Here is a 17760-nt window from a genome sequence, read left to right on the forward strand (position 1 = left end):
TCACGCCCAGCCCATGTTGCTTCGCAATCTCTCGACCCCCGATTCTTCCCGCATGCCGACTGTGTATCCCGCAGCCACCTCTTACGAGCTCACTCTCTTGGCGACACCCAGCGTTTGTAACACTTCACTCTCGCTGTCCTCACGCCCTCTCCTAGCCTGCGATCTCATCGCGATGAGCTTCGTTGCCGATGCTGGCTCTCCAGGAAAGCGAAAACGTTGCTCTGCCTCCTTTCCATACGGTCGCTTTGGCATTCTCCACGTACCAACGAGTTCCGCCATCCTCGTCACCATCGCCATCGCCGCATCACTGCACGAAAACCGACCAGGCTACTATTATATCGACACGCCCCTCCCACCAATCCGACGCTCCGTGGCAATAACACATAGAACTCTATATATACCGACTTCTTGCTTTCTTCACGGCCCAGCCCAACCCTACACAAGAATCGACTCGAATGACCCCCAAATACCGCTCTCACCGCGGTACGGATTTCAAGCATCGGCATCACTCAGGCTCTCCTCTTTCTACTCTCCCTGCTCTCCCTGCTCTCCCTCGCACCGGCCGAATAACATCCATCCTTTCACCCATCCACACCATCCACACCATCTGAAGCTCTTCCATCCTCCCCCCTCCCTACTTCCCCCAACTCATCCTCTCAGCACATCATCAAAGCATGTCCGGTCAAGAGATAGCCCGACCCCTCAACCCCTCTATCCCTCGATCCCTCGATCCCCCCATCTTCCCACCTCCATCACGACCTCCACCTTCACCACACCAGTCCTGGCCTACTGTATCCCCTCTCCCTACTCTATCTCTTCCCTTTCCGACAGCAAAAGCCTTGAGCATAGATGGTAAATCTCTGGCATTACTCTCCTCGCCAGTACGGTGTATATTTTTCGCTCCATTTTTCAGATCCGTTCGATTCATGTTCCGTCCTATGGTTCAAGACGCGGAGTAAGGCTTGCTCATAATGGGATGGGATAGTAGTCATCATCGGTACTAAGCTCCTCATTCTCATTCGTTCATTCTACTTACTGCAAAACACACAAGAAGCGTATAAAGTACATTTTTGCGCCGTGCCCACGAGAGATATCTCGGATCGTCACCGTAACGCCTCGCTGTTGCCCAAAGTTCATGCCGCTGCCACATAAGTAGGTATGGGAGCAGGGCTAATCAGGTTTCCGTATCAGAGACCAATCCGTCGCATGATAGCATGAAAATCATTCTTTCCTTCTCCCAAAGTCAAATCGGCCTTGATGCCTATTTTCGGTGGCGCAGTCATTCGCGCAGCTTCATTTCCCATATTGCCGCAGCAACTCACCGTACCCCAATACGGCAGCAGTAGCAGAAGCACATCACTCCCGCCACCTTCAACACCGCCCCTTCTCTCAAGCAGCATCAAATCCCGATTCCCCACCACCTCACCAAACCTAATCCAAAGCCTACATCTACATCTACACCTCCCCCTTCCCTCCTCCCCCCCCAACCCCCCCCAGCGTCTTAGCCGTCCCAATCGCCTGCATCTTCCCCTGCCAACCGGGCGCCGGAACAAACTTCCTCACCGTCCGCGCCTCCTCAAGCGTATACCCCGGCACCCTAATCCCGTAATTCCTCTCCAGAACAATTTGAATGTCCTTGATATCTAGCATGCGATCCGGACGGAGTTTGGCCAGGCGACAGGCCGAGGTGATGAGGTCGTCGACGAAGTCGTCGGCGAGGTGGAGGATGTTCTCTTCTACGGCCGGGTCGAGGAAGGAGGCTGTGGGGGTTGTGGAGGGTTCGGTGGAGGATTTATTGGTGGTTGTTGGGTTGGTGGTGGAGGAGATGGATGTCCCGCCCGTGACTTGCCGGACTAGTTCATCCAATTTGCGTTTGCTGAGGACATGGTCGCCTTCGCCTTCGAGGGTGTAAGGAGGTGGGCGGGAGAGACCCGGTTGGTTCTGCATCCCCGCTGCGTTCATGGTCGGGCGTGAAGGAGGACCTTGAATTGGTTGGTTGAGACGCGGATCGATCTGCATTTGTTTCTGGATCGGGAATTTGTTGTTTGGGTTCGGGGCGTTGTGGAGGTTTGGGGCGGCCTGGGAGGGGTAGGCGGAGGTGGGGGTTGGTTGTTGTTGTTGTTGTTGTTGGGCGGCGTTGGAATTGAAGGGGATGCCGCCGTTGGGGAGTTGTGGGACGTTACTCTGGGGTTGGTTAGGCGGTTGTTGTTGTTGTTGCTGTGCGTAGTGTGCTTGAGCTTGGGCTACTGCGTCACCGTGGGAGAGGGCGTGGGGGACCTGCGGGCGTTGTGGCGCATTTGGCATTGACTGCTGGGGTTGGGGTTGTGAATGCTGCATGTTCTGCTGTTGAGGTAGTTGAGGGTGCATCTGGCGCTGTTGCTGATTTTGATATTGTTGTTGCGCATAATTCTGCTGTGGCTGAGTGGCGGATTGAGGTGTGCGCTGCACTTGCTGAGGATGCTGCTGCTGCTGTTGTTGCTGCTGTTGAGGAGCTTGTTGCGGCATGTTTGGCGTAGGTTGAGCAGCAGGCGCAGGTTGACTTGTGTTTGGCTGTTGTTGCTGTTGTTGCTGTTGTTGCTGAAAGCCTCCCTGTGGCTGCGAAGGTGAATTGGAGGCTCGCGCTTCCGTCTTGACAGGCGGCTGCTGCTGCTGCTGCTGCTGTACGCCGTTGGTACTCCCAGCTGTGTTTGATCGCTGCATCTCTGGAGCTTGAGGCTTATTCATGTTTTGCTGTGGCTGTGGTTGACCTTGCTGACCTTGCGCCGCCATCTTCGCCTGTCGCTTCCGCTCGTTATCGGCTTTGAGAGCGTTCCACTTCCCGGTCGCCTCATTCACCCCCTTCTTCGCCTCGTCCAGCATGGCCTGCAATTGTGGAGGGACGGGCTGGCTGTTCGTATTGAATTGAACGAGCTGCTGATGCACCTGCTTGCCTTTGGCGATCCAGCCATCCCGCGCCCGCATGATATTGATGGCCTGTTGCAGCCACTGCGATCGGTACTTGGCTTCCTGCTCCGGTGCGACGGTGTGGGGGAGCACGACCTGCACCGCGCGAATGTCTGCCTGGGCTTGGGCGGAGAGGGTTGGTAGCTGCGCCTGGCCTGCATTTCCCGCCTGCTGTTGCTGTTGCTGTTGCTGTGCTTGACCATTACCCGCCTGTACATTCATCGATCCTTGACCATTACTAGCCTGCACATTCATCGATGCTTGTGTGGGTGGACGCTGCTGCTGCTGCTGCTGCTGCACCTGACCCTGCCTCCCACGTGTCGAATTGGCCAACTCGGACATCAACTTCTGACTCGCGTTGCGGATCTTCTGTTCCGCCGCATTGCGCTCGTTCGATCCCTCAGCGTTGGTGTTGTAGGTGTGCCAGAGTGAGGCTAACCCATTCCGGTATTGCTTCTTCTTCTCGTCGTCGAGGAAGGGGAGGCGATCGATGGCGTCGGGCTTGATCATCTGACCTGGGCCGGATTGAGCCATTGATGGCCGTCGTTCGATATCTATGCTTTCGCGAAAGTCGTCGTCGTCGTCGTCGTCTCTACTGCTCATGCGACAGCTGTACGCTTGGGTGAGAGAAGTGTCAAGGTGTCAAGGTGGTCCGACGAATCGCTTAAGGTGAGTATGGTGTTCGAGAATATTAGGTACCAAGCGACATGACGACCGAGAGCGTGAATGAGTAGAGACGCAACTTATATATAGTGGTGTGGTGGTGGTCATCTGAGTAGCTTCACTAACAAAGTTCACTTCACACGCACGTGATAGCTCGGCATCAGTTCAGTTCCGCACAGACCGCCGATATATGCTTGGGTGTGGGTTTGGGTGAGGGGCTTCTGATATCTGCCATGACACGAGCATCCATCTAACGAAAAATGCCGGTACCCTTGATAGGTACATTGTTCAACTCTCCTGTGCCATACTGCATAGCCTCACTCAAGACCCATTTCAATACTTCGGCCACGTCCGATCAACCTCCTCCCTCCACGCCCCAAACCCACCCCTGATATCCCTCACCCTCACCCCCATACTTCCACCCCATCTACCATCCACTTCCCCATCCCCCTCTAATCCATCAGCATACCCACCCCCAAACCTCTCCCTCACAGCCCTAACCACCATCTGCGAATCCTCCCCCCGCCGACAAATCACAAACCGCTCCCTCCCATCCTCGTACTCACTCAGCACGCCCATGTCGATCGCCTGCTGTACCCATGCCTCTCCGGATCCATTCCCGCCACCGTTCCAGGGGATATTCGTACTACCTCGTAAAGCGCAGATGGAGTATTGAGTACTATCCCGCACATCGATGAGGATATTGCTGCCGTCTGTCGGCAAGCGGGCAAAGTCTCGGGCTGTTATCCGGGCTGAGGAGGGGAGGAAGCTGAGTGGTGAGGTGGTGGTGGTGGTGGTGCCGCAGAAGGCCGTGTAATCTGTCAAGCCGCTTGCTAAGCTGTGGTGGGTTATCGTTGCTTGGAGGGAACAGGCCGCACAGTCGTTCCTTCGTGACCGGAGCCGGACAGAGCGGAATTGCGGACGACTGTAGGCGGAGAAAAGGAGCATGGTCGGCTTGACCTCTTCTGCAGAAGCAGGTGGGCTGCCGTCCAGCGTCATATCCATCCAGTCCGGCATCGACGGCTCGGGTTTGGCAGTAATGAGCTTGATCGCTTCGAGCGCTTGCAGCACGCCCATGACGCCTACCACGGGCCCGAGGATCCCGCCTTCGCTACAGCTTTGGATGGTCTCGGCTGGTGGGGGTCGTGGGAAGACGCAGCGGTAGCAGGGACCTCCTGTTGTGTCGCCGGGACTTCGCGGTGGGTTGTTCAGGACCAGGAGCTGGCCTTCGGTCTTCAAGGCTGAGGCTGATACGAGTGGTTTGCCGGTTAGGATGCAGGTATCGGAGATTAAGTACCGGGAGGTCGGGTGGTCGGTGCAGTCGAGTACTATATCGTAGCGCTCGAAGATTGACCCGGCTTTCTCGGGCGATAGGTGGGCGCGGTAAGGGGCGTACTTGACGTTTGGGTTGAGCCTACACCATACAATCAACATACATCTTTCTTGTGATCGTGGTGGAAGGATTGTTTCGTTACACACGCCTGCAAATACTCCAACGCACTATCCACCTTCAACTTCCCCACCGTCTTCTTCTTATGCAGGATCTGCCGATGCAAATTCGACACTTCCACCGTATCCCCATCTACCAACCCCAGCGTCCCCACCCCGGCTCCGGCAAGATACGCAGCAGCCGGACATCCTAATCCACCTAACCCTACAATCAAAACCTTGGCATTCTGCAGCCGCAGCTGGCCGTGTAGGCCTATCTCCGGCATGATCATCTGGCGTCCGTAACGCTTATACTCCTCATCCCGCAATGGCCACCGTCGCTGCTTGGCTACGGCTTCCCTTGCATCTAGCGTTGGTGGTGGGGTGGGTGGCGATGGTGCTCCTTCAAACCCGCCATCTTGTCGTAGTTTTGTGGCGATATCTGCTACCGCTTCGTCGTCGAGTGCTCCCAATGTCTCTTCTATCCATTCCGCTGGGAATCCGCCTTGGTATGCTTCTTGCAGTTGCCGCGCGCTTTCGCCGGCTTGTTCGGCTTGCTGGAGTTGGGCGCGGAGGGTGCGGAGTTGGGATTCGGTTGCTGTGACTTGGTCGCGCAGGCGCCGGATGTGGTCGTCCGTCGAGGTTAGCATGTCCATGTCCATGTCCATGGTTGAATAATAATGTAGTGAGCATGGGCGGATTATTATTAATATTGAGCATGGATGTTGCTGTACTGTAAATGTACTGTATGTTGTGGACCGAGGTGGGGCTTTCTCGAAGGATGCATGCATGTGATACCAGGGTCACGGACAGGGCTGCATGGGCCAGACTTTGATCGACCACGACTCGAGATCATTTCGATATTGTATGAATTATGTACAGGAAGTTTGTGTAGGCTCTGCTCATCATCGCAAGGCATAGTCGCCCTCACTACTCCGCCCGCCTTCACTCCTCGCATCATGCACTAGCCGCCGATACGGCGTACTCCTCCTCCCCATCATCCGGGCCCATAATGCCCAGGGATCCGACCAAACTTGTCGTAGCTGCTCACGATACGGCAAGTCATCGTCCCGCTTACTCACATATTCATTGTCGATCACCACTGTCCGCCGCTTTCTCAAACCACGACACGCCCATAACGCTAGTAAGGAGCTGCCGAGTGCCAACACCATCCACATGAGGAGGACTTGCAGGTCTTCAAACGTATCGTCCATTTCTTCTGTTCCGTCGGCCTCTTCGTCGTCTTCTAGGTCGTCGTAAGGACTGTCGGGAAGGGTCATGTCCAAGGGTTCGTCCGATGGGACTGTTGCTACGTAACCAATATCGATGGCGTCGGAGATCGCTAGTGGTCGGCCTCTCGCATCGAGTGCTGTCGCTTGTACGTACTGTCGCACGAGCATGCCGGCTGTCAAGTCTACTGCTGTCTCGAAACCATCTCGGCGTACTTGGACCAGTTCGTGGAAAGTCTCGTTATCGAGTGACGAGTGCTGGATCAGCCATTCCGTGGTCTCTGTCGAACCAAGCCACGAGATGTAGAATATGCCATCCTGGATCGCCACTTTCGGCTGCGTGGTTGGCATACCAGTCCAGTTGAACTTGAGATTCCGATAGCTCTGCACATCGCCACTAGTCCATCTCTTAGATGGCTCAAAGTACGCATCGCAGAGCACAGTTCCATCCGGCGAGTACTCGGTCACGACTCCATTGTTGCCATATCCTATTAGAACATTGCCGTTCGGAAGTGTTTGGTATGAGCCTTGCGAAACACTATACACGTTTGGATCGTGTAAGAATCGCTGTCCAACTTTGGCAGTCATGGCATCGAGGTCCAGATCTATGCGAATACCGTATGATCGCTTCTCGGTATGGTAAGACCAGTCGGCTCGGTTGTCGAAGAAAGATAGGGAAGTGTAGTTGCTGTTGGGCACCCAGTGTGCATCGTGCTGGCCGATGAACTTTGTCGCCATGCCAAAGGACAGATCGGCGAAGCTGTTACTCCTTCCTCCCAGCTGCCAAAGCACGTCACCGGTCTTGCCGTCGATATATGCAATTGTTCGCAGATGACGGGCAGAGATGAGGTAGTTGCCTCTGTTATCTTTCTCCACGCTGTTGATGTGGAACCAATCCCAGCTCTCCTCCTCCGTCGCGCTCTTCATGGGATCATAGCTGGCTGTGTACTCGAAGTGCTCACTCGCTCGCCATTCGAATAGCAGCTCGCCGGTCTCGATGTCTATCTCTTGGAACATGGACTCCCATATCCATCCATCCGGTGGACCAAGTGGTGGAGGCACCCGGGCAGGTTGGGCAGGCGCTGGATGGTTGCTGGGCTCTATGTACGCCGGTACTGTGGAAAGGTCCACCTGGGTGACTTTGTACACGGAGAGCAGGGCCGTGTCATCCGCTGTAATGGTGAAGGCGTGTAGATCTGTTGGTAGATCGTTCGCTGCGATGATCGAGCGATAAATGTGGTAATGCTTATCAAGCTGTACCATAAATTAGACAGGTCACGCTGGGCTAATGGCGAGTCGTGCGACGTACCATGTAATACTGTCCAACACCATGCCCCCCAACAGAGTTATCGCCCGCCCAGAATGTCAAGTACTGCTCGCCTTTGTATGTCTGTGCTTGCAGATTGTACGCCTGGCCATGATACTGATGCGTCGTCCAGATCAAGCTACCAGTGGCGTCCAGAATGCAAACCGAGGAATTGGCCGTTTCGCCTCTGGGTGCCAGAAAAATGTATGAACCATCGTCGCACGCCGTGAAAGGTTTCATAAAATTCAGCTTAGGTGCTGTGACATCGGTCGAGACAAACGAGTTGGTGACATAAGGACCCAGGACACCATAGTTGTACTCGTTGCTCTGCTGCAGTGCTTCATTGTGCGCCTCGCAGTCCGGAATGAAGGTCATCAGCAAGAAAGCCAGACAGCCCAGAAATGCTTGCCATGCTGCGATACGAGAGCCCATTGCACGGCATCACCCAATATAGTAGGCACACTTCATACAACCATTTTTCAAAAGCAAAGTGGACATGAGATGGATGAGGAAACGACCTACACGTGGGCTCTTGCCCTCTTTGTCATCAAAGGAAAGGAGCTGACGACGCATATCGCATCGCATGATCCCGGCCTGCTGTTTTGCAGAGTTATTTGCGCTGCACGAGGAGCCGATATCCGGTGTAAGAGAGACAGGAGGGAGTTGTTACTGATAAGCCGTGCATTTGCTGTTGGCTGCATCTCGCTTAGCGCCTGCATGGTCTTGGCTAAAAGCTTCGCAAGGCTTAATTGCGGGGCTAGCACTGGAATCTGGAATCTGGAATCTGGCAGTAATAAAGGACGCATCCCTTTCCTACAGTACGTTACACTAGCAATCACCGGGTACTCATGCCGTGTCGTGTCTATCAGCCTTGCGTGCCATGTTGGAGTGCGCAGGGTCGAGCCGAGAGGACGCAATCAGCTGGGTGGTGGGTCCGACCTGTAATAACCACGCAATAGTTGTCACTACATGGTTGCTCCGTGGTTATCGTCCCTCAAGTTCGAACGCAAATAGGCGCATGTGGGGCGTAGGGAGTCGAGAAGAGATAATGAATAATACCCACCACGCGACGGGTTGCCGCTACAGTGTCAGTGCTTCGACGGATGAAGCTTCGTGGCGCTAAACTCAAGATTTACTGCAAGGGTTGCAACGGCCACGGGGTAGAACTCACCACGATTGTTGATAAAGGAGAGGAATCATGGATCGAGACGATAGCCTACTCAATGCTGTTCGCCTAATCTCAAGTATGCTACTACTGCTCGGAGGACACCCACTACATACCATTCAACGCCCTCACAACTTTGCAGATATCTTACCAACGCCCAAGTCCGCCGTGGAAGTCTTGGCACCCTCGCAGCACTTGTTCAGGTCCTTGGAAGCGGTATCAGGATCATGACTAGCAGGCGGAACCCAAAGCGCCGGATTCTTTTGGAAGAAATTGCTGGCTCGCAGCATCACGCTCAGCGGCTCTGCTGGCATCAGTGGGAAGTCTTCGGTGCGTGGGAAGTGAGTGATGCCGAATTGGAGCCAGCAGACGATGTCCTCGTTCTCGATGTTGTCGTTGCGCTCGGCCCAGTCGACGACTGTTTCGTTCGAAGGCCAGCCTGGTTGTCCGGTGGATTGGCAGACGTAGTCGCCTGCTGGGAAGAGTTCGCCTTCGCGGTATTTCGTCACCCACAGGGTCTTGCGGGTGAAGCCTGCGCGGCGCCAGACAAGACTGCCGGGCTTGCAGAGGAGGTTTGGCGACTCTCTGCTAATGATCTTGTATCCGACCGGCTTTTGGCAGGCAGGGTTGATCTTGTTGGTATTGACGATATCCCACGTGCGACTGGTATCGTGGTTATAGTCACAGGCGCCTTCTTTACTGGTCTTCAAGGGCGTCTTCTTGCAGTAGAAGGCATTTCCATACAAGTTCCCTGTATCGCCAACAGGGATCTCGGAGCTCACTGCATCGTTCTGGATGACAGTATTCTTCAATCCATCGATGGCCGGGTCGATCCGAAGGGAGAAGATGTGCTGGTGATTGTGCGCATTCAGGTTCTTGGCGACTCTCGTGCCGAATGGAGCTGCTTCTTCAGTCTCCGTCAGAGGTACAGTGTTCAGGATACCGGTCAGCTTGACCTCCAACTTGTAGGTGCCGTCCAGCGAGAAGGTATGGTAGAAGCCGTACTCGTAGTTGGCGGCTGTGATGATTTGTGAGATGATGAGCTTTCGATCTCTAGCACTAACGACAGTCCCGTCGCGGTAGTCGGTGTGCTTGTAGAGCAGCCCGTTGTCTTCTTCGTGGATACAGACGGCATTGGGCAGCACCGCGGCATAGCCTTGACTCGTGCTCATGACAGCATCCAGATATTTGATCGCTCCCTTACAGTCGCAGCCAACCTTCAGTGGGTTAGTCATCAACCCCATACCATACTCGCCAATGTCGAAGGCATGTTTGCGGTGGTGCGGGATGTCCGGGTTCCCGTATGGTACGACCATCTCAGCAACGCTAAGACGATTGAACAGCATGCGTCTACGCTGCTCGTACATGTCGTCGACCGAGACGTCGTTGATCACAATACCCTCACGATAGTTGAAGCCGATATGCATATGAAAGCCAGCCCAGGACAACTCATTACCGTTCATGGTGAAGGACACGCCTTGAGGCTGTGTGATCTCAATCGGCTTGAGACGATCAGTCACATATCCGTCCTGGATGAAGTCCGGAAGGAAGTTGTGCTGATCTTTTGGGACCGCCACTCTCTTCCCGTCCACTTTGCGGATGTCGATTCTCAACACTTCTTCCTTCTCGGTGTCGATGACGACGGCAAAGTCTAGAGGATGAGCATACTGGTTGTCGAGCTCCGAGGCACGCCAATAAGCGAGGCCCTGCTGCAAACGACGATCGAAGCCATACCGCTCATCGGCACCGACAGCCCAGCCATCGAAGAAGACTTTGCTCATGTCTGTCAGACCAATCTCGCGGCAAGTCTCAATGACACGAGGATCATTGCGTGCGACACGTTCGCATACATCCAGATCCTCGAGTGTGAGGATCGGCATGACATCGGCAATCTCGCGGACTTCGAGGACGGTCTTCTTGGTGAGACTGACCATGACTTCGTTGACGACGTGGTGGCCTTTAGTCACGGTGATGACGAAGGCCTCACGGTCCGGACGAGGACCATTGCTGTCGCGGAAAGCTACGTAATCGACTTTCTTCGGTTCCTTGAGAGTGATCGTATTGAACTTTACCCCGGTGTTACCATAGTGACCTTTGACAATGCTGGCCGCATCTGTGATCTCTGTGATCGAGAGCTGGTCTAGTTGATGTCTGTCAGCCTTGAGTCCTGTTCGTACGAGTTCTCAGTGCTTACCGAGCGGATGCACTGCTGTGCTGGTCGAGTTTCTGGTCGAACGACCATAGTCCGCCGCAGCTTGAGGCGTATAGACTTCATAGCCGGCAATGATCTCGGTGTCTGGACCCATGACGTCGATTGTTATGATGGATAGTACGGAATTGTGGCGGAAGAGGTTGAGTATTGGGAGTTTCGTCTGTGTACGTACGCGTGAGATGCTGTGGAGAAATGACCAAGAAGAACTTGGGTGCAGTACCATGATATACAGAGTCTCTTGTGCTTTTGTGAGATCGCATAGACATTCCGCTTTCGGCCTACCTCTTCTCCACTCCACAAAGCTCCACATCTTCCAGGCTTCACCAAGTGTGGAGTTCCGATTGCACGACAGCCTCATCTTTTGATCATTTGCCTTTGGGATAGATTATGCCTCTTGCTAGCGATGACTGCTTATCAGCAATGGCATCGCTATGCAGTAGTTGCGGGTCTCGCTGCTCCCTACAATTTGTCAATACTAATCAATTCAGGCCCACCAGATAGCAGGGCGACACCATACTCTGCCAAGGACGAATACTATCTGCATCGAAGTATCTCGGCTACTACGGCTACGTTCGTCGTAGTGTGGATTAGCAACTGACTTGTACCGAAACCCTCGTGGAGGTCGTGTGGGATGTTTCTACAGCATATATCACGCTGATGAGGTAATAAACGTGTCCTGGTCGTGACTGTATGTTTACCTCCTTAGGCCACACAGCGCATAAGCGCGTCAAGGACTGAGTCCAGACCTCCGTTTTGTTGACGACTCATCATGCTAGGGACTCAGTTGGTGCCTCCCATTGTTCTCCACTGTGCTATGACATCCTCACCTCCAATGAATCACGAATGTCGGGAATGCCGCCTGTGAATGGCTATATGAAAAGACGTCAATGATATAAGGTCATGGGAATGGCAAGAGACAGCCCCGACCAAGTAAACGTTACGATTACATATCAGTCGCTATGGACAGATCACGTCTCAGCAGACCCAGCGACACTGGGAGCGTGGTGATGCATCGACTCCGTACTTCCATGATGCTCGGCAATTGATCCGTTCCTCGAAGTGGTGTACAGCTCGTCATCAGGCATCCTCGTCTCCCGTCTGTCTGTGCGATAACCACCCAAAGCGCCGTTGGTACAATGCTTCCCATGGATGGTGGTGAAGCCACCTACCGACGATGATGAAGGAGCGTTCGCCGCGAAGACGGTAGTGTCGGTCTGACTCCGCCTGAGAGCACTGGCTGCATCATGAAATTGTCCCACGGGGTTCCTAGTCAAGGCGTTGCCAAGGCTGCTGATATCTTCAGCGTCGTCTAACAACTTGGTATCGCTCTGTCAGCGGGAAATGGTTGTGCCGTTGGATGCATGTCCATTGATTGCTCCCGGTTCGGGAGTTGTGCTCTGCGCCAACTCCGCTTTCGTCCTTTCCCTGGAGGCAGCTTCTTGTATGGAGATTAAGATGTCTTCTGACTTCTTCAGCTCCTGCTGCAGCCGCTCGATATACTCTTTCTGTTGGCTTGTCTTCGCTCATTCCACCTCCAACTCCAGTATCAGAGGTTTCATGTTCATATCCGCATGGTCCTTGTCGGTGTCCTGCTGTTGGCACCTTGCAAGGACCATTTGGACTTGCTCCTCCAGCTTGCTACGCTCTATCTGCGCGGCTTCTGCTTGCTTGCTCGCCGCAGTGCTCAACTCGGACACCAGTGCCAGTGCAGTCGTCTTCTCCTCCAGTCGCGCAGTATAACCAGTGCGTTGCCTCAATGCGTCATTGGTCTCACGCTGTTCGGTCAACAAAGCACGGAGCTTGACAACAGAGCCGTTAGCAAGGTTGGCTTGGCCCCTAGCAGCCCTGACTTGGTTGGATAGTGCCGTGCGCTCATTCTGTGCATCCCGCAGCTGATGCTCCATAGAAGCATATGCCTCGCCGTGAAAGTCGCTCTCCGACATGAGTGTCTCTTTCTCGTGCTTGTGAAATTCGACACCACGCTTGGCAAGAACCCGCTCTTCGTGTGCTTCAGCCAGACGAGCCATGAGAGTTTCAATTTCTGCATCGCGCTTCTTCAACGTCGCCTGGGAATGGATGGCTGTCATGGTCAGTACTCAGCGTGAAATTTCCAGTACATCTACGAGTAGGACTTACCTCCATTTCGGTAGTCGATAGTGTCACCCATTCTTGCTGCCAGCACGTTTTCGCAGTCTGCGTGATGCTCGTTTGCTGCCACTTGAGACGCCAGACCGCGATGAGGACTCCGATATGTAACGTCTGCACCTTGATCGCAGAGGTGTTCGACGCACTCTCGGTCTCCTTTCCACGCTGCCATTATTAGTGCTGTATCGCCCAAGTTGTCTTTGGCATTGATGTCAGCTCCCTTCTGCAGCAGCAGTCTCACAGCCTCAACCGACATGTTGGCAGCAGCGAATATCAATGGTGTACCCTGGCTTTCACCGCCGTGTACGTTCGGTTCTGTCCCAGGAGCTGCAAGCAGAAGCTTCAAGATTTCCAACTTGGCATCCTGAGTAACAACGACGAGGGGCCTGCTCAGTATGCGACCACTCAGATTGGAATCTGCGCCTCGTCTGAGTAGGGTATCCACGACCTCTAAGCGGCCGTACTCGCAGGCGGCTTGGAGGGCAGTGCCGCTGGAGAAGTTGAGGTCATCGCTGTCAGGTACTTTTCTGTCTATGGCCGCATAGTGGTCGAGCAGCATGTTGACAACGTCAATATATCCACTGCGAGCAGCCAATTGTAGTGCATAGTTGGAGGCGCCGTCCATTTTGGCACCTCGCCGGATGAGATTTTCTGCCAGGATGAGGTTGCCACTTCCTGCCGCCGCGTTGAGAATTGTGATGTAGTTTCTGCCAGATATAGAGCTTGACTTTTGCGAAACGATAGTGCTTGGTCGACTGGATGAAGCATTTGGGCTGGCACTACAAACCTCCAGTAGCCAGGTCACAGTCCTCGTTTTACGAAGTGCTGTCGCTTGGTACGCCGCATAGTCTTTCGTGCCTTGCGATGTATCATGTTGAGTGAGGTGCCAGATCTGTCCCAGCACGTCTAACTGCTCCTCACGACTCACAGCAGCCAGATAGAATGTATCCTCGAGTTCGGTCTCTCGCCACGCACCATTGACGTTGTCATTGATGACATAACCAAGAAGTTCGCGTGTCACCACCCACTTGTTCTCCACCGCAGCGGATAGTATGGCTGTTTGCAGCATAGTGCTCGTGTAGGCGTGCGCAAATTTGAGAAGGATTCGGATACTCTCAAGCGGTCCACCAGCGGAAGCTGCGATGATGGCCTGGTCAAGCAGCTTGCCATTCTGGAGCCACTTCTCCTTGCCCGTCTCAAGGATGTCCCGAAATAGGCTCGGCTCGGACCTCCCAGCAGAAAGCGATAGCGGAGGCGGGCAGGTAACGCAGTCCACGACGAAGTGCACGTCTGCGCTCATAACGTGCTTCACGGTTTCAAAGCATCCGGACAGGATAGCGGCATTGATCACTGGACCAACATCGTGGCCAAATGCATTGATGTTTGCGCCTCTAGCAATGAGCATCCCGACCGTGTGGACTCGGCCGTGCAGCGCCGCCATGTGGAGTGGAGTTCCTGCTGACCCATCGCCGGCTTCAATGTCTGCACCAGCTCTGATAAGCGCCTCAACGACACTGGCTCGATCATTCAATGCCGCGACGTGGAGCTAGAATAGTCAGCAAATGTGGGACGGGCTAGGAACCTAGCACCTACCGCGGTCAGTCCTTGGGGATTCGTCCAAGCTAGTGCGGTTGCACCATTACGATCGACGAGCATTGAGACCAATTCATTCGCACCTATGCCGGCGGCGATGTGTAACGCAGACATACCGCTGGTGTCGATATCCTTGAGATCAGTAGTCAGCGTCCGGAAGTCAGTCAGCCATGTATCTCGAAGGCTGCTTCGGAACCCCCAGAAATCAGGATCGTCTTCGCAGAGTGTCTGGGCGGCGTCGGGCGAGCCTTCACCCAGATGTCGAATGAGGTACTTGATAGGGTACGAGCAAGCGTGTGAGGAGGTCAGCAGTGAACCTTCGTCTCCATCGTCGAACTCATCATCCTCGTTCGTGACCACAAGCACACTGGCATCATCGGTGGCGCGAGTTGTCATGGCCGGACGCCGATGCGGTGCTGCTTCTGGTCCTTCTTCCAAATCTGATGATCCGTAACGAGTCTGTATGTACTCGAAACACAATAGTGCCATCCTTCCATGGTACTCACGAATCCTCGGGCTCATCGAGCCTTCGTGCCCATCTGCTTCGACGAAAAGTCTTTCCCTGAAGGCAGTGTGACCGAAGGCTACCTTGTCCTTTTCAGCGCTAGTGTCTGCGAATCGGAGGACAGGCGAACATCTTTTGACTAGAGCAGCTAGCTCGTGAAGGTCTTCGACAGCCATGAGAACAGAAAGTTCGCACAGTGTCGGTGGCTCGTAAACGATAGTCATAACTTGCAGGAGTTGTTCAATCTTCAATCTGATTTCTTCGTCCTGCGTAAGTATCTGTGGATGATCAGTACAGGATTTTTGCGAAGTACTGGGGAGAGAGAGATACCTGCTGCCAGGCATGCCCAATCAGTCCATAAACATTGAGCTTGCCCACTTCTCTCAACCACTTCTCGATAGAAAGATTGCTCGTGCCACTTGGTTACTCGTCAAGCAAGAGACAAAGAACTTCAATCCACCGCTCATCTTGTCCTTGGCTATCGAGTGAGCTCTGCACAGAAAAGCCCAAGGCTGCAGTCCAGTTCTTTCGTGCTTTCAACCACCGATTACTATCTCGGACATGGTTCTTGCGGGCTTTTGTGCGCTCGCTTTCATACTCCTTGTCTTCCAAGTCGATCATGTATATCTGCTCAAGACTGAGAGAAGCGTCGCGGATGTGCTTCTCGTTTCTACTCGTGATGAGCCACTTCGTGCGGTGAGGTCGGAGAGGCGGACTGTGTTGTGCAATTGCATCTTCACGAAGCTTGCCAAGCAATGTCATTGTTGAATCGCCTGCCTCCATACAATGAATTTATTCAGGACCAAGTGCGCGCTGTTCGCTACTGGATCCTCCAGCATGTCTTGCAAGCACTTCCACAGATTATCAATGTTGTTGCTTGGGCACTGGCGATGCTGCCGTCACTCACCATGAATGTCTCGCTAGCTGAGGTTGCATTTCGATATCGTTGGCTCGACACAAACCACTTGCCATGCTGTGCCAAGGATTCTTCCTGGTTGACAAGTTGTGTTATCAAAGACTTCAGGTCGTCCTCCGCGGTACAAAAGCCGGGTGGTCTCTCGCAGAGAAAGAATCCCAAGAAGTCACCTCTCGAGCCCCGATCGAGCGTGGCCTGTACCTCGCTGCTGTTGGACTTGCTGATCTGTTGTATGGCAGCAAGACTGGCGTTGGTCTTGCCAAAGCCGGCTCCCTGGCATTCATGGTTGCAGTTTGCGCCATCTTCAAGAATGGAGCTTTGACACGGACGACATTCTCCGAAGTCACGCTTTCGAAGCGGATGAGATCTCGATGGGTGGCGGCGAGGCTGACACTGTGCGCGCCATCGATCTCGGCAGATTCTTTTGACACTACATGCTTCATTTGGTCTCAGTCTTGCACTGTCCATAACCAGGTGGACACCGCTTACCGTGCCGGCACCCAACTTTCGCAAGGTGACATTTGTTACAGCGCGAGCGCCAGTAGCGAAGTATTTGTGCTGCCCCAACTTGCCGAGCTTCTGGGCTATGTCTGTCGAGTAGGCAACGTCGGAGCTCACCTGCTCCCAGAAGCAGTATACCTCGATGGCTGGTATAAGCTTGTTGCAGAACTCCACGAAATCTTCTCTCACCTCCTCGAGGACGTCATTCTTCTCTGCCTTCATGAAGGTGAGCAGAGCCTCGTAAGCATCGCTGCCAAAGACGGAGCTGTACATCAACGCGATCCGCGCCATCTCTGTGCCTCGAAACGGAACTTCGAAGAACAGGCAGCCCATGGTGCAAGTTGCGATGGCTTCGTACTACTTCTTACCCTTTGCGATGCAAAGGGCCTAAATAGTCAGTAAGCGCCCAAGACTTGTCCAGTAGCATCACGCGTACCTTCGCCACAACGACACGACCCATACTGTGTCCAATGATGATCAGTGGTCGAGTGCTTTTTGCGCCATCCTGCTATCCATCAGTACTGGATCAAAGCAACTCGAAAGCACTAGTTCGAGCATACCTTCCGCTTCTCCACCAGATCATCGAGGAGTGCAGTACAGATACTCTTCATGGTTGCTCGCACTTTGAATCTCCCTCTCCATGCCGAAGCGTAGTCACAGAGCAGAATCCGGGACTTGGGGAAAAGAGAGCGTAGGCCGCTCTCATCTCGTATCCAGTTGAAAGACTGTCGAGCATTGTTTCCATCGGCCGGGTCTGGCACCACATTCGACTTGGTCTGTCGTGCTTGCTTACCGCTTGACAGCGCATTCCAGGTCCAGCACTCTTCTGGATTTGCGCCAAGTCCTGGTACGGCAAGGATACTATATAGCCGTCAGTATGGCACTCCTACGTTGCGGTATAGTAGGACGTACTCCACCTCCGCGTATGGATCTTCGTGGAATGTTCTGATGCCTTGCCCAAGTTCCCGATACGCTGTCACTTTGTGCGGCTTCTCTGAATCCCGTTGAGGTCCCATGGCCAAGGTTGCAAAGTTCGCGGCGATTACGGTGCAGTATGAGTGTCAGTATGGATGTTATTAGGTAGCTCAGTGGAAGCAGCTACGACTCCAGACTGTGCAATCATGGCGAGGACTTTTTTCCCAACAGTCGGTGAT

General features: G+C 53.9%; 5 protein-coding genes across 5 annotated transcripts; all 5 read right to left on the reverse strand.

Moving 5' to 3' along the window:
• Positions 1-1455: 1455 nt before the first annotated feature.
• TAF12 (Transcription initiation factor TFIID subunit 12) lies at positions 1456-3477 on the reverse strand (the record flags this gene model as incomplete). Its single annotated transcript, XM_064843421.1, has 1 exon — positions 1456-3477. One exon carries the CDS (start codon positions 3475-3477, stop codon positions 1456-1458), a length of 2022 nt encoding a protein of 673 aa, XP_064689005.1.
• Positions 3478-3939: 462 nt separating this feature from the next.
• LTS14_010746 (uncharacterized protein) lies at positions 3940-5702 on the reverse strand (the record flags this gene model as incomplete). The annotated part of the gene is made up of 2 exons (XM_064843422.1): positions 3940-5020; positions 5086-5702. 2 exons carry the CDS (start codon positions 5700-5702, stop codon positions 3940-3942), a joined length of 1698 nt encoding a protein of 565 aa, XP_064689006.1.
• A 237-nt stretch (positions 5703-5939) lies between these two features.
• Positions 5940-8001, reverse strand: LTS14_010747 (uncharacterized protein; the record flags this gene model as incomplete). The annotated part of the gene is made up of 2 exons (XM_064843423.1): positions 5940-7517; positions 7573-8001. The coding sequence occupies 2 exons, from the start codon at positions 7999-8001 to the stop codon at positions 5940-5942; spliced, it is 2007 nt and encodes a 668-aa protein (XP_064689007.1).
• An 861-nt stretch (positions 8002-8862) lies between these two features.
• On the reverse strand, positions 8863-11040 carry LTS14_010748 (uncharacterized protein; the record flags this gene model as incomplete). Its single annotated transcript, XM_064843424.1, has 2 exons — positions 8863-10874; positions 10929-11040. The coding sequence occupies 2 exons, from the start codon at positions 11038-11040 to the stop codon at positions 8863-8865; spliced, it is 2124 nt and encodes a 707-aa protein (XP_064689008.1).
• A 1429-nt stretch (positions 11041-12469) lies between these two features.
• On the reverse strand, positions 12470-17622 carry LTS14_010749 (uncharacterized protein; the record flags this gene model as incomplete). The annotated part of the gene is made up of 9 exons (XM_064843425.1): positions 12470-13026; positions 13083-14637; positions 14685-15467; positions 16097-16378; positions 16435-16542; positions 16595-16963; positions 17043-17111; positions 17167-17467; positions 17519-17622. The coding sequence occupies 9 exons, from the start codon at positions 17620-17622 to the stop codon at positions 12470-12472; spliced, it is 4128 nt and encodes a 1375-aa protein (XP_064689009.1).
• Positions 17623-17760: the final 138 nt, after the last annotated feature.

This window comes from Recurvomyces mirabilis (assembly GCF_035927965.1).
Source record: "Recurvomyces mirabilis strain CCFEE 5264 chromosome Unknown scaffold_49, whole genome shotgun sequence".
Classification (NCBI taxonomy): Eukaryota; Fungi; Ascomycota; class Dothideomycetes; order Mycosphaerellales; family Teratosphaeriaceae; genus Recurvomyces; species Recurvomyces mirabilis.